This window comes from Scophthalmus maximus, chromosome 11 (assembly GCF_022379125.1).
Source record: "Scophthalmus maximus strain ysfricsl-2021 chromosome 11, ASM2237912v1, whole genome shotgun sequence".
Classification (NCBI taxonomy): Eukaryota; Metazoa; Chordata; class Actinopteri; order Pleuronectiformes; family Scophthalmidae; genus Scophthalmus; species Scophthalmus maximus.
Genome location: NC_061525.1, coordinates 837,604 through 853,854, shown reverse-complemented (window position 1 = coordinate 853,854; position 16,251 = coordinate 837,604). Strand labels below are relative to the sequence as shown.

The following is a 16,251-nucleotide window of genomic DNA, read 5'->3' as shown; positions in this document are numbered from 1 at the left end:
GCCAGATGTGCATCACCACTGAAATTAAATCAGTGGACCAGGCTTCAGTGTTTTGGCCACAGGCTGCATCTTACAATTGTTAAGTCTCTCTCTCTCTCTCTCTCTCTCTCTCTCTCTCTCTCTCTCTCTCTCTCTCTCTCTCTCTCTCTGTGTGTGTGCTTGTGTGTTTAGTAAAGTGTGCTGGTTGTGTTCAGTCTCATTTTTCCCTTTTCCCTTTTGTCAGTTGACTATGAGTGTTGAGAAGAAGTACTGATGTCAGGGAAGTTAGTGTTACTGTATGAAAGCTTCTGTTGAGTTGAGTAATTTTAGGATTTAATTTGTTCTGCCTTTTATCATAAAGTGGCATAAACAATTGTTCAAAAGTCAAGTTCTGGTTATCAGCAAATAAGTGTTACATTTGAATGTGCCATATTTACATATTTCATGTATCACATTTCTATTATTACATTTACATTTACTTTTTTGATAATTTTTCTGTCTGTATTTTGTTAATTTATAAGCTAAATGCTGGGTATTAGTAAATATTGTTCTACTGACTGCAGATTGTGCAATATTTAGATGGGGCTCCTGAGACATAAGTGAATAACCTTCCTATTTAAATGTCAGAGATTTTTTACTGAAAGTTGCTATAATTTTCTTATTGGAATTATTATTATTTTTTATTATTAGTTTATTTAGTTAGAACAGTCACAGATTTTGTGATAATTGTTCTATGTTCTATGCCAATTTAAAAAATATATATAAATACATTTTGGAAGCAATTCATATCTACAATTTCTCATCCTTGCATTAGAATAAAGAGTAGTCAATATTTTGATGGTATCTCACATGGTAATGCTCCATCACATGTTTTAAATCTGTTACACAGTGAATATTGAACTGAAGCTTTACTTTAAAAAAAATTATATCGCTAATCAAATCACAAATCACAGTTCAGCCCTAGTCATTCTCCAATTTCAGCTTGAGTGATCAAATCAGTGAAATAGACCGATGAATTTTTCCTGACTGTCTTCTTCCTCTATATTCTCTTCCCCCTCAGCAATCTAAGGACTGCTTGCGTTTGGATGAGACCATGCTGGTCAAACAGCTGCTGCCAGAGATCTGCCATTTCATCTATACGTACCGTGAGGGCAACCAGCATGCAACAGAGCTCCGGTCCTCTGCCTCAGCGGTCCTCTTCTCTCTGAGCTGCAACAACTTCAATGCCGTCTTCAGCCGTATCTCCACCAGGTAGCTCTCTTACTATAACCTAGTCAATCAGTATGCTCATGGTCATCTTAATGATGACAGTAATGACTGCTAATAGAATCTTTCTCAAATAACCTAATTAACTGGGACATTAGACAAATCACCTAATTGACTAGGACATTAGTCAATTGGAACCTCCCTAATATTTTCATAGATTTTTTCTTTAACAAAAAAATATTCTATTAGGTCAATATTAATCATATATATCTGAATGAGCACTTGAAGTTGTTTATACCTATTTGATAAATGTCTATTTACTTTATCGATTCTTGCACTTTTGGGTAATATCTTCATGGTTGAATACACATATTGTAAGTTGCTTTGGACAAAAGCGTCTGCTAAATGAATGTAATGTCAGTACTTTTTCATTTTTCAAACCCCTACATTAAGGATTGGACATTAGTTGGCTGTTTAAATTCATAGAAACTTGCATGAGGTAGTTGTCCTTACACAGTGCCAAAATAAGAACCCAATATTTTTATGTGAGGTGCTAACCACACAGCCAGTTCAATTCAGTTTTATTTGTATAGCGCAAAATCACAACATACATTATCTCAAGGGTCTTAACGTAGTATGGTTGAGACCTTACAATACTTCAGAGGATCCCAAAAATTCCCACAACAAGCACTAAACGGGCGGCTGTGGCTCAGGATTCAGAGTCGGTAGTCAACTAACCCAAAAGCTGGCGGTTCGATCCCACCTTCCCCTAATCCACAAGCCGATTTGTCCTTGGGCAAGACACTCTTCAAACAGTGTATGGATGTTAGTGAAAAAGCTGGGTGAATAGCAGCACTGTATGAATGTTTGTGAATGGGTGAATTTGACATGTCCTATAAATCACTTTGAGTGGTCAATAAGACTAGAAAAGCGCATATAAATATAGTCCATTCAACATTTACTCACAATGTAGGAAAAAACCCAGGAAGAAATGTCTAGCAGAACCAGACTACAAGCTTTTTTCAAAGAGGAAAGTTTTAAGTCTAACCTTTCCAGAGGAGAGCAGCCTACTTTTACAGACTCTGGGAACCACAAGTAGTCCTGAGTTTACCGAGACAAGTGATATATTGTCATAATATGGAACTAGGGGTGCGGCGATTGGCTTATTTTTCAGTGATCTGTGCTCAGCCGAAATTGTGTCAATTCTGTCAACACCAGTAATCAAGCATTTAACTGGCAAAACGTCAGTTTACTTTTATTGTTAATGAACGTAGCACGTTACAGCCCTGCAGCGTCAGTCACGTTCAGTGAGTCACGTTGCCGGTGCTGCTGAAGTACTAAAGAAATTCATTCATTCGTCTATGATGAATTTTCGCTATTCACAATCCTGTGTCTCTGTGTGACTGTGTCGGGGCCTGAGCTGTGCAGGGGCTTGGCCAGATGGTAAAGAGTGAACGACTCGTTGTACTTGAAAAAAGTTAGTGGAGACAACGCTCGTTGCCACAAGTGAAACAAAGGCTTTGCAAGTAAAGTCGGTAACATTAGCGATCTGTGAAATATTTAATGAGTGAAAGTGAAAATACACTCTACTTCTGCTGGTCCCAGTCAGAGATTTCTTTACCGTCATACAGGCTCTTTTTGAAAGCATGTCCCTCAGCCAGGAATATGGTGGGTTCAGCAATAAACGGAATAACTTCTCTGTTAACATCCTTCTTTTCCCGAGGATTGACTTGGTACAACCAACATTTTGTGGAAATGATCTCCTCCAACCCTGCTTTCCTTTTTTCCAAACCACTTTGTGTGAAATGGTGTCGTAGTTATCCCTGTATTTTGCGCGACAGTGATATTCCCAGCCGGGAACATAAGCCAAACTTCGTTTGGCAAAACTAACACTACATCTGGTGTTGGTTTTGTCACAATTCACGTTTCATGGTCTAGGTCTGAGGTAGGGTTGTGGACGGTTCGAAACCCCAGGCCAAATACTTTACATCACCCAGCAGTTACTTGATTGGGATAAACATGGCATTACGTAGTCTTTCACTTCTTGGGATTGTGTGTAGCCTTCTTTGCAAGCTTGGAGCCCCCCCTTCGCAGTCTTGTTATTTCGTAACCCACCACCTCGTACCTCCATGATCATTGACTGTTCGGGCTGTCTGTCAAAACATGGATGCAATTAGTTAGATCAAAGTTATGTCGACCATGTCATATATTCCTATCGAGGAAAAGTTATTTCTTGAAAATTATCTTTATCGTTTTATCGCCCAGCCCTGAGTTAGCCCTATAGACCCTCACAAAATTGGAGCTCTGGGAGCAGTGTACTTGTAGCACAAACACAGAAACAATTAGTCACTACTGAACATAACCATTACTTTGGTGACCTGTGTGTAACTGGGACCCTTATCATTTTGTATGGTATCCCCTCTGAGCATTTTTTAATTACTTAAAAAATAATTAAATCAGTTGGATTGGTGACTATACTGATTAAGTCAATGAAAATATTTCCCTGTACAATGCTGACTAACAATAACATACAACACATAATTGAGTAAACACACCATCACCCTTACAATAATTAAAATGCAGCGTTCACTGTTTTCGCTGGGATACTCTTCTGAATACTCTGGCTCCAGTAATGTTCAATTCCAGATGAAGGCTAAAAATATGAGTTAATTTCTTGATCTGTCCAACTTCATCCTTAATAGCAGAATTCATGTGTGCATTTGTGTGTTTTGTCAGGCTCCAGGAGCTGACGGTGTGCTCTGAGGACAATGTGGATGTTCATGACATAGAGCTGATGCAGTATATCAATGTGGACTGTGCCAAGCTGAAGAGGCTGCTTCAAGGTTTGCTTCTGATGTTCTTAAAAGTTTTATTTTAACCGACTCCAAAAGAAACCCATAGTTTGTTTCACATGTAATGGTCTTATTTTCTGAGAACTGGTCTTGGGGGGTGGGCCACTGAGAATTCTACTGGACTGTCACAATGCTGGGTGAATATACCCATCCATTGTTAGCCCCAGGTAAAGAATTGGGTCAGTTTTTCTTCAAGAGTTCTTTCTGTAAAGAATTCCTAAACTATTAGATGCTAAAAAAAATTAAAAAATAAAGACATTAAGATGGAGGTTTGTGAAGCATGTGTTTATTTTGCGTTTGTTTCTGTGTTTGATCTAATGTTTGTTTCTTTCAGAAACTGCACTGAAGTTTAGAGCTCTCAAAAAGCCTGCCCAGCTAGCAGTCATCAACAGTTTAGAGAAGGTAATTGTTCTACCATCCTGAATTTGTCTCTAACTGTAATTCTTGACATATGTAATGGAATGGACTTCTGGCACAGGGCAGGGGCCCCGATATCCCTCTACTCGAGGTTTTCCAGGGAGTTTAAGAGGTTTTCCTACGCCAGATAGGTTATGTTGTCCACCTCAGCAAATTGTGGGTCTATCCCGGGGTCGCCTCCCAGTTGGGCCTGCCCAGTAAACCTCCGATGGAAGGCGCCCATGAGGCATCCTGACAAGAAGACCGTACCACCTCAATGCCCGTTTTGACGCAGCTGCTCTACTCAGAACTCCCTCCGGATGTGTGAACTCCTCGCCCTTTCTTTAAGCCTGAACCCAGCCAAAACAAATTTCGTACTTTCATTATTTCGGTTACTACCCAGAGCTCATGACCATAGATGAGGGTTGGAATTTAGATCTTCTGATAAATCGAAAGCTTTGCCTTGCGGCTCAGCTCCCTCTTCACCACAATGGCCCGGTATTCCGGGATCACTGCTGATGCAGCACCGATTGCTATATGATCAACAGCTGTCATCCATCTGGCTTGTAGCCTAGAGCTCACTAGGCTATGTTTTTTTGGATCTTACACCACCAAAGTATATATCATATCTTCCATTTGTTGTTGTTTTTGTTCATTTTCAGGTAATAAATGTATTAATTTTGTGAAATTATCTTACCTTCTTTCTCCTACTATTTTTTGCTTTAAGCCCTGTGCCTCTTACTTAACTTTGACGTCTGTGTAGAGGTGGACAATCACAACAGCTTTATGTGTGTACATGTTCATGCAGGCATTTTGGAACTGGGTGGAGAATTACCCTGACGAGTTCACCATGCTCTACCAGCGACCACAGGCAGATATGGCAGGTATGTACAGAGACAAACCCTACACTTAAAATTGATTTTTTTCTTTTAATAAAGATTCAGAGAGATTTGTCAAACCTGACATTCTCTTTCTCTCACTTTGATAAGATCTTTTTTGATGGAAAACATATTGATATTTTTTTACACTTGACATTTCAGACTAAGTATTTGGACAGTTCCACATTTTTTGTTCTTCATTCTCTCGGCTTCAGCACATTCACTTTGGAACTAAAGTAATTGATACTACATTAATGTGCCTAGTCTCTGCTTTATTTTAGTCAGTTCATATCAATAGAGAAAGAACTGTATGGGAAATATGACCATTTAACACAGAGCCCAAATTGCAAGGGTTCAAAAGTAATTGGACAGTTTGCTACTAACTTTCTTGGGCAGCTGTTTGTCCTGTTTGTGCTGTGCACAAAAATGATCAGATGTGGCTCAGCTGACTGAGAATTTATAATGAGGTTGGTTTCCTGTTGATGATGAGGAGTTAAGAGGTGACTATTCAAGTAAACAAGATTATAATGAGGCTCAAACAAAACAAAGAAATTAAGATATCAAAGTTAGTTGGTTTCCCACAATCAACTGTTTGGTACTTTTTGTTGCTGCTCTTCTGTCGTCACATTGTGTTGTGGAGTCAGAAACAAAAAGGGCCACAGTTGTGTGTGGCGTCGAGGTTTTGCAAGGCATTTAGTTGTACGCGCCACAGCAAAATCGGAGCTGCCACGGTCAAAAGAAATTTTCAATCCAAACAATCAGTCATCTCATCCAATGCTTCGGTGACTCCAGTATCTACCCCCGTGCATGCATTACGGAATTCAGTTGGTTAACGGCACTAGGCTAAATTACTTTGTCATTTAGTAGTTAAAATGAGCTTACTGAGGTATTTTCAAAGGAAAAGAAAAACAGACGAGATAGGTAAACAGAGCAGGCATTTAGTCATGGGAGGGATGACGACGCATCTCTCTTAGGTCTAGGGATGGGTACTGAAACTCATGATTAAACTGGCCATAGTCATAGTAAACATAAGCTCTGATGTAAGCAGTGCTGCTATCCGTATTGAAAAAAAGGAATGCTTTCTTCTTTGATGAATCTTTGCTCTTCCCAATCCTGAGGAGAGACCTGTGTGTCTGTGTCTGTCAGAGCCCTGTCCTGTCACAGAGACTGAGGGATGTTCGAATTGTCAAATTTGCTTAGGAAGTTTCCTAAATCTGGAAGTGACCTGGAAATTTTTCAACTGATTCTTTCAATGCTTAGGAAATGTGCTTCAATGCTTCCTTTCCTATCTCCTTATATGGTATATGTTACACTGGACCTTCCTATTTGAAAGGAAAGGAGAAATATACCCACAATTCATTGCGGCAGTGATATTTAACATGACGCGCCCTGCACGAACGTAAATGATTCAATTCAAAATAGGAGTAGAAGAGTATGAATATGACCCAGAAGGTACACACGCCATCATGTAAGTTACCATTGCATATGAATAATTTACATCTGATGGAGCAGCTGCGCTTTTGTAGTCCATCTCAATTTGTAGTTCACCACGACAGACGCATCAATAATATCAGCCGTCGCATAATGACGTAGTATATTGAAAGTCGAGTCGGATTCTCTGAGCACCGCTTTTCTTAAGTCATATGAATCATTCTTTACACCTTTCCTTGACCTCATGACTTTTTCCATTGAGGTCAAGAAATAGTAGAAAGGAAAAGACGAACACAATCCCAATCCACCCTGAGGAGAGGTTTAATGAGTGACAGAACTACAACCCTTTCAACTAAGCCCAAGGGCTTTAGGTAACAGTCTGTCTGTACATATTGAGTTGTGTTACTTTTTTTTCTTTGACAGGCTTCATGTTAGCCTGATAACTCAACACACAACATCAAATAACTAATACTGTTTAGTGTTCAACAATGGACTGTACAACAAACAAAACAACCTAGTTTTTCACCTCATTCATGATTGTGAAAAAAAGATCAAGATTAAAGTTGTACATTTCTCCCTCAGTCTCTGTAAAAGTAGCCTGGGTTGAAAGAGGAGCTGCATGAAATGGACAGTATGAGGAAACTGATGCGCTTTCTAAACATTAGAGCATGTAAACCTTTTCAAGTAATAACCCAAATTAAAACTATGAATATGAGCACAATATGTCTCCTTTAACTGTGTCTGTGTGTTTCTTGGTTTGTGTGCTCAGAAGCGGCAGAGAAGTTGTTTGATCTGGTGGACAGCTTTGCAGAAAGTGCCAAGAGGAAGGCAGCTGTGTGGCCCCTGCAGATCATCCTCCTAATCCTTTGTCCAGAGATAACACACACCATCTCCAAAGACACTGTAGAAGACAGCAAAGCCAACAAGGTGGGAGGAAAGAACACACGCACACGCACACATACACACAGACAGACAGACACACACACACACACACACTCACACTCACAGACTAACTTCAGCATGCATAAAAACCTTCCTGTCCTGTTGTGTCTGCAGAAACTGTTCTTGGACAGTTTGAGGAAAGCTTTAGCAGGCCAGGGTGGCAGCAAGCAGCTGACGGAGAGTGCTGCAATCGCCTGTGTCAAACTCTGTAAAGCCTCGACCTATATCAACTGGGAGGATCACTCCACCATTTTCCTCCTGGTGCAGTCTATCGTCATGGATCTCAAGGTCTGAAATGTGCTTTTCTCTCCCGTTCCGTTTTTAAGTTTTTTTCCCTCTTTGTATGCAATTTGTTCACAGCAGCAAGAAAATTCAAGTATTTGATCTAGATAAAAGTTTATTTTCCCCACATCTCCCCACAAATTCTTGAAGCTCAAAGTGCTAAAACTAAGGTTCAACAAATTGCTCAAGTTGGATTGGCTCTTTGACAAATGAACCAAAGTCCTATCTGTATTATTTGTCCCTAACACAATCTGTGAATATGACCCACAGAATACATGGGGGTATTTGTAGTTAGTTACTAGTATGAAGCACTGAAACTACCAACATGAAACAATAGAACAAATTAACTGTTTTTTAAATGATTTGTAACTTGAGGGTGCAATGTAACCATTTTACATCGGGGCTACGGTAGTCAAAAGTATCGATACTTCGATATTTTTTCGATACCACGTGTTACGAGATTCTCAAAGAAAGGGGAAAGACTCCAACAAGCCTATTTGTTAAAGGTGTTGATGTCCTTAATGCCTCGGACACACGATGCGTTTTTAAAAGTTCTTGAATAGCTGACCTGTTCATTCTACACGAAGTGCTGTCTTGTAATCTTAAGGATTCAATCGTTGTGCTCTACACACTACATGAATCATTGGCGACGGGTGGTTACACACACTTCACGATCCTTCACCAGGAGAAATCATCTACGAGTGACTCTGTTTTTTTGTCGTGAATACACATGTGAGAAGCTACACTTGAAATTATGCAATACATGTGAGAAACAGGAATTGGGTGTAAGCTCTGTGTGTTGGGTGGACTGAGAGAAAAAACGTGACGTGTTAAAGGGGCAGTAAGCGATTCTAAAGCAATACACATTTTGTGTCTCAATCTGTGTTTTCGGCTCAGCCATGGCTCTGTAAATCAAAAACAAAAAATATGTGTAGTTTGTAAACATCACTCATCAACACCTTAAGTCCCAGTTGCAGTCCCAGTTGCTGATGGGTACTGCAACTGGGACTCCCATTACGGAGGACCCGGGTTCACGGCCCGGCCGGAGCAAATTCACATCAACAACAGAGAAACAAGCTTTCTCCAGAATCGTTTACTGCCCCTTTAATATGTGGTTTGGCAGTAAAGCCAGCTCGAGGTTACACTCATTATCTAAAAGCACAACACGACAGAAACAAGTCCTGCAAACACTCTTGAAGATGATTTGTTCGGAAACACAGAAAAGGGAAAGGCAGAGAATATGGGGGAAGAATGTTGTTGTGTTATTGTGCTACAGTTCCTCACCCGGGTTTCGCAGTCACTCACTGCCAGTCACAGCAAAGTTCACGCTACAGGATTTTGGGCCTCTGCGAGTCACTTTCATCGTGTTGTTGGTACTTCACACATAGCGATCGAGTTCCAATTGGCGAGCCATGATTTTCCACTGATTTGCGGCAAGCTGCAGAATTAGGTAACGTCGTGGCCGCGTCGTTCTGAATTATAGATGACGTGACCACAGTTCCAAATCTGTGTAGACCAGAGGAGGAAACACCACAAATTTTACTAAACATTTGTTGTGAAGAATGCAGGATAACATTCGTTCATAGCATGAACAGGTACTTTTTATTTCTCGAGCCAGCCAAGAGAGGCAAGGTTCACCCTGGACAGGTCGCCAGCGTTCCACAGGGCCAACATTCAGAGCCGAACACACCTATGGTCAATTTAGAGTCTCCTATTGGCCTAACCCCAATTTGCATTTCTTTGGACTGTGGGAGGAAGCAGCTGGAGTACCTGAAGAAGACCCATACAAGCATAGGGAGAACATGCAAACTCCACAAAAAAAAGGCCCTTATTGGTTCGAACCTGGATTCTAACTGTGAAAGGAGGAAATGGTGGAGGCATGGTGGAATTCTGTTTGTGACATGTTCGACTGGCTATTGGAGCAGAGGTGGCCTGTGGTTGCCGTCCTGTCCAAACTGACCTAGCAGGACACCGCTAAAACCCTGGAGCTCAGAGAGGAATATTTGCGCATTCCAGAGGATACTGCGCTGACCACAATGACCACACTAAAGTGTGCAACAACAGTCATTCCATCACATTCGGTCTCACAAATGTGCATCTGCTATGGAGAAAAGGTGTTATGGCAGGCGGAGACACTATTTGATTGAGGAAATTTTGTATTGTTTTCGTCACAGGAAAAATCTACGTTTTCATTAACAAGTAATTGCTGATTAATCGCTAACATTTTCTGAATATAAGTTAAGGAAGGCGCTTACAATTTGCATTCCCTAATTACATCGTAGTTGCATACCAATCACATAACAATTGTATCATGATACTTGGGTGCTGATTCGATTCATATTACAATTCTAGAAGCATTGCGATTTGATAGAATCGATTATTACAATTTTCTTTAAGTAAATAGCGCTATTCAGCTGCCCCAGCTGGTGCCTTTAGAAAATAAATAAAATCAGGCCACAAAACACCAAGGTGGACCTATAAATTAACCTTTTTTTAATACATAAACAAAATGTACAAAGCCTTAGGTGCTATTAAGCTATTCCTACTCAGTTCTCACTGAAACCATATTAGCTGCAATGTCTGTGGCTAAAGCAGCGTCTTTCTCTAAGATGTTCTACTCGACAGCTCTGCAATGTTTGCCGGTGTGAGACTTGCATGACTCTTTTCTGGAGGACGTGAGAGGACAATGACCAATCACCTGCAATCTAGTGGGCTGTGAGGGTGACACAGGACTCGGTGGTCTGGAAGGTCCAATGTGTCGCAGATAAGAGCCACTCATTCAGCTCAGCTTAAATTCAGACATGACCTTTTTGTAGATTTGAGGAGCGTCTGTCTCCAAGAAAAACTTTCTCGATAGTATAACGTACCACCGCTCCAATACTATGGATTTTAAAAAGTACAGGTGCAGGTCTTAACTCTGGTGGTCTGGAATTGTATTGGCTGTTTTTCCAGAAACGGTTATAGCGTCACGTTATCGGCGTCTGCTAAACCATAAAAAAATTATAATCATATCGATTTTAGGGGAAAAAAATGCCCCATAAAGTAATCGGGATATATACACCCACCCCTAATTCTTATAATGATATAAAATACTTACACTGATCAGCAGCAACATTATGACCACTGACCTTAATTATCTTCCCTCCCTTAGGGGGGTAGCAAGGCATTAAGTACATATTTAGTCCTGGAAGTTGATGTGTCGGAAGCAGGTGAAAAAGGCCTATAAAGCCAATAAAGATATACAGGCCAACAGTCATTTCTTCATTCTAGTCACATAACATAAACAAATATCTTTTGATGAAGATCTCTTAGATTATTTATTAAAGTATTGTGATCTACTCCAGTCCAGAGTAGACTCCAGGAGACTAAAATTACTTTTGCCCCTCTGTCCCACCAGGCTCTGCTCTTCAACCCAGCCAAACCTTTCTGGAGAGGTACAGGCAGCCAGAATGCTGACGTGGAACTTATGATGGACTGCTTTGTCTCCTGTTTCCGCATCAGTCCTCACAACAACCAGCACTTTAAGGTGGCCTGAAAAGCAGTGACATTTATTTGTTGTTTGTAATATTTCCCTTTGTTAACGGCATGGAGCTGCAGCTCTATTTGATTGTCATGAGTGTTTCCTCTTTGTCTCTTAGGTCTGTTTGTCCTCCTCCTCCCCCTCCACCTTTCACTTTGTCCTGGTCAACTCATTGCACAGAATAATCACTAACGTAAGTTCGCAGAACTTTTCCACATATTAGTGATGATAGAATAATTGTGTTATTTTCATCTCATTTGTCATCCTTTGTTGCCTACTTTTAGTCCCATCTTGACTGGTGGCCTAAGATCGACACAGTGTACTGCCACTCTGGAGAGCTCCGCTTTATGTTCTCAGACACCCTCAATCGGGTGATCCAAGGCGTCAGCACCCACGCTCCACTGCGCATGACACCGGTGAGAGGACAACAACATGCTGTATTACTTTTACCAACAACATGCCAAATCCTAGTCAGACTCCACTTTGTGACTGAAGGAAGATGTTTAACTCCTGAAAGGATACATTAAAAGTATAATTTGTAATTTTTATCTATTAGAAAAAAAGGTTGACTGACTAGGCTGTATTAAACATTCTGTTCTTTATGTACAAATTTTTCTGGCATCTTCATCATACTGCAACATGTGTTTGTTTCAATCACTTTTTAGACCTTGGTGGTTTAACTATTTATTTTAGCCAGATTTTAGTCATTGGATGTCTGTATCATAAATTATTAGTTAAACAAGCAGAGCAAATGTGTCATTATGGTTACATTTATCATAATGAAACTGGCAGGACTCTGGCAGTTTGCCACAGTGTCAGTAATAAATTGAAAACTGTTCATAATTCCAGCACACTATATCAGGAAACAGAGGAGATTCAGATTTCCAGAGCTCCCGTTGATCAGAAGACAGACAACCACGAGTAACAAAGCATATTCTAAACACCTGAAAATCTATTAAGGAAATAGATTTTTGTGGAGATGGACCGACTGATTTTCAACACTGCAGTACTAGTCCCACCCCAAAGGTTCCTGATCTTCCTTAAAGTATTTTTTTTTTACTTTTGCAAATGAGTAGAAATGTATTTTATTTTAAAGCTGCATACAGCGCTCTGACTCACTAAGCATCTGCTTGTCTCTCTCCCATTTGGTCTCACCCCCTACATACACATATTGACACAGTTAAACTGTCTTTCTGAACAGGAATGATGGACGTGTTTATTTGCATATAGAGCGGGGAAGTGCAGACAGTCATGTCCACATTTTTGCCAGAGAATACAGATGGTTCGCAAAAGGATTTGAAAGAAGCTGAAACTGGAATGTCTCTAGTTATAGCTTGACATCTTTTGTGTCCAGTAAAACAAAGAGAGAATGTCATCTATGGAAAGTTGTTGGCCTAGCAGTTATTCCATTTGTGTCTGACAGAACTGAGACGTGGACACATTTTTATTACAGTTTGATTCTACTGAGAAGTAGAACGTGTATTATTGTCCAAAGAGTCTCTGGATGCTCTAACCCTGTATGAATCTAACCAGTGCCTGCTGCCCTCCCACAGAGTCTGACATTCAAAGGGAAGATGACTACCAGCCTTAAGTTCAAAGAGAAAACCACAGACCTGGACACTCGAAGTTACAAGTGCCTCCTCCTTGCTCTGGTCAAACTCATCCATGCTGACCCCAAACTCTTGTTGCATGTGAGTCTGCACAACATTCATGCCACAAAGACTCTCACACACAGATGTCATGAAGGCATTTGTGTTAAATTGCTTCAGATCTATTTTTTTTTTTTTTTAAACTGGAATGACAAATGCCTGCTGAACTTGTGTGTGTTGTTTTGCGTTAGAACCCAGTGAAGCAAGCCCCAGAGATGCAAAGCAGCACAGCAGAGCTCATCACCGGCTTGGTGCAGCTAGTGCCTCTAAACAACACCACCCAGCTGTCACAAGAAGCCATGGAGGTCAGAGACCATAGCATACTAAAACTTCTCTTTCTATGGCACAGGACAAGGGTAGCATGTGCCAAATTCGTACTTGTGTTTTCACAGTTTGAGATCAATAAAGTTGATCTATCTTATCTATCTATCTATTAGGGGTGTAACGAGTCAGAGAAATGCCAGAGAAATGTCCTTGATTTTTAGATAATATAATAATGTGAAAGGTTTTTTGACTTTGAACAATGACCCATCTTCTGGGGTGTGCTTCCTAGCAGCATACAAAACAAAAGCAGATCTTTTTATAAAATAACGTGTAGTATTGTCGTAGTTATGAACAAATACAAACAAGAAAAGTACAAAAGAAACGTGTTTATTTATGGAACTGTTATTACTCAAGTTTCAAGTTTGTTCCACAAGAAAGATGATAATGTCCACATTTTCTGTGGTTACACAGCACAGATCTGCTTGATGTGACAGTCACCCGCAGTGTAAGATTCTCTCCACTAGGGACAGATGTTCACAGACTAGTAACAGTGTTACAGTGTGAGGGAGTGTGCCGTTAGCTTGTGTAGCCCTTGACCTGCTGCCATCCGTGGTCAGATCAACGAGTGCTTCGGACAGTTGGTTCAGTGTGGACTATTGTTTTATTTTACAAAGCAGGAATCCACGGCTATAAATGCACCAAATGCCGGCGTTACTTGTTTTTCCTTGTTTGAATCAGTTGAACGCCTCCTAAATGCTGCAGGATAGTTTGTAGCGTGTGTGGTGCTCCGTGTTTTCATCTAGTTCCACATAATGACACGCAGCATGATGTCGCCATAAATGAGTTGACATGTCTGTCATGACATGTCTATTGCACCGAGCTATCTTAGCTTAGCGTGCCTCCCCGGAGTCTGGAGCACTGGCTTGTAGAGCGCAGTGGCTCTGAGAATCTAATATTTCACACATTTGAAGCTGTATTTAGAATTACAACGTATGGTTCGGCTCGTAACGTTTGCCGAACCGAAAGCCCCATAACGAACGGTTCAATGCAAATACCTGTATCGTTACACCCCTACTATCTATCTATCTATCTATCTATCTTTCTTTCTTCAACTTCTTTCTCAACAAACATATTTTCAATAACCGTTATGGACATGAAGAACATACAGTCAGATTTATGTTTGTATTTTGCCTCTGTACACCACCACAATGAATTTGAAATGAAGCTGTCAAGATGTGATTTAAGTATAGACCTTAAACCATGTTTAATCAACAAAAGGGATACAAAAGTATTATAGTATACGTTTTAAAAATGACTTCAGTTTATACTCATAGTCCCTTCATTTTCAGAGGCTCCGAAATATTTGGAGACTTGACTGACAAGCATTTTCATGGCCTCTTCCTGTATTATTCCATGACAAATTGATAAGATCATATTTAACAATGTCTGTCAAAAATGATGGAGGCAGTGTTATGGCATGGGAATGTATGGCTGCCAGTGGAACTGGATCACTGGTGGTAATTAATGGTCTGCCTGCTGATGGACGTAGCAGGATGAATTCTGAGGTGTGTAGGGCTACACAGTCTGTTCAGATTCAGCCAAATGCAGCAAGACTGATAGGATGGACAATGACCCTATACTGTGAAAGCAACCCAAGATCTTTTCAAGGCATAACAATGGGCTATTCTTCTGTGTTCTCAATCCAGTCTACCTTGTTTTTCAAAGTTCGTAGGAACAGACCACGTCAGATTCATCAAACGCTTCTTACCAGAAAATGCGTAAATTACGTTCATAAAAACGGTCAATGTCACCTGTGCCTATTAAAGTGATCGTGCACGAGGATCGCAAATTAGCATATTTAATGTCCCAAAAATACCATTTTAGGTTTCGCCTTCCTGCCCCATGTCAGGAAGAGTTCAATCATGAAAACGGCATTAAAAATTAAAAAGAAGAAGTTTGTGAGATCAGAGATTGAAGTTCTGTTTTCAGAGATCCATAAATGAAAGTCTATATCTTAGCAGCATCAGCGGGATGCTGATAATAATTATTATTATTATAAGTGAAGGACTAAAGCAGATCTGTTAACGCTGAGTCACCTGTGAGTCGCACTGAAACAAAGAGGAAATGCATCGATATGAAAATGGGTTATCAATGACTGCAGGGAAGTCAGGGTGAGTATCCATCACTGTTCTGGATGAAACAATATGTGTCATGTGAGTGTTGCTGGTGCTGGCTCAGTGCACCTTTGTTATTGCAATATTATGCAAAATGCAGCATGCTAAAATGATTTGACGTGTGGAGCAGTTTACCACCAACTGTGAGAAGGCTAATCCACTGTCTTTACCACGGCAGTGAGAATGTGACACCTGTTGTATGATGCTCCTGTCTGCAGGTTGACTAGAGATGCCGTGAGTTAATGTGAGGGAAATTTAGGTAAATGATCCGAAAATAGTTTCCATGGCGACACTCAACAACTGACATTACAGGCCAGCAACTCTGCGCCACTCGCATGCAAACTGCCAAAGATGTGCACTCCCCTGGCCACTGTGCAACAACATTTCACCGGAACATGAATACGTGTAGAATTATATTATGATTTGAATTGCAGATTAAACAGAATAATTTCAACATAATGAGGAGACCTTTATATATATAGTTTTTTATAACTTTTATTTATATACATATTACTTATTCAAAGTGGTGAAAAAAGTGGAAAATCTCGGTTTGATTGACACTCCACTTATTTACTCAAATTCTGTGCGTACTTGAAAGAAATCTCAAAATACAAAGTATACATACAAATTCACAGAATATGAATGTGGGAATTCTCCTAAATCACTCATACGCACTAT

At 40.3% G+C, this 16,251-nt stretch overlaps 1 protein-coding gene across 2 annotated transcripts in view; it reads left to right on the top strand.

Moving 5' to 3' along the window:
• The window catches only part of nf1a (neurofibromin 1a), a 102,902-nt gene that overhangs the window by 19,015 nt on the left and 67,636 nt on the right, over positions 1–16,251 (top strand). For both annotated transcript variants that reach the window (XM_047335433.1, XM_035622816.2), the window contains exons 4-14: positions 1,040–1,230; positions 3,922–4,028; positions 4,372–4,439; positions 5,242–5,317; positions 7,512–7,669; positions 7,799–7,972; positions 11,364–11,492; positions 11,605–11,679; positions 11,771–11,902; positions 13,040–13,177; positions 13,327–13,440. In XM_047335433.1, the coding sequence (XP_047191389.1) occupies positions 1,040–1,230; positions 3,922–4,028; positions 4,372–4,439; positions 5,242–5,317; positions 7,512–7,669; positions 7,799–7,972; positions 11,364–11,492; positions 11,605–11,679; positions 11,771–11,902; positions 13,040–13,177; positions 13,327–13,440 (1,362 nt within the window). The remainder of the gene's footprint in view (positions 1–1,039; positions 1,231–3,921; positions 4,029–4,371; positions 4,440–5,241; positions 5,318–7,511; positions 7,670–7,798; positions 7,973–11,363; positions 11,493–11,604; positions 11,680–11,770; positions 11,903–13,039; positions 13,178–13,326; positions 13,441–16,251) is intronic.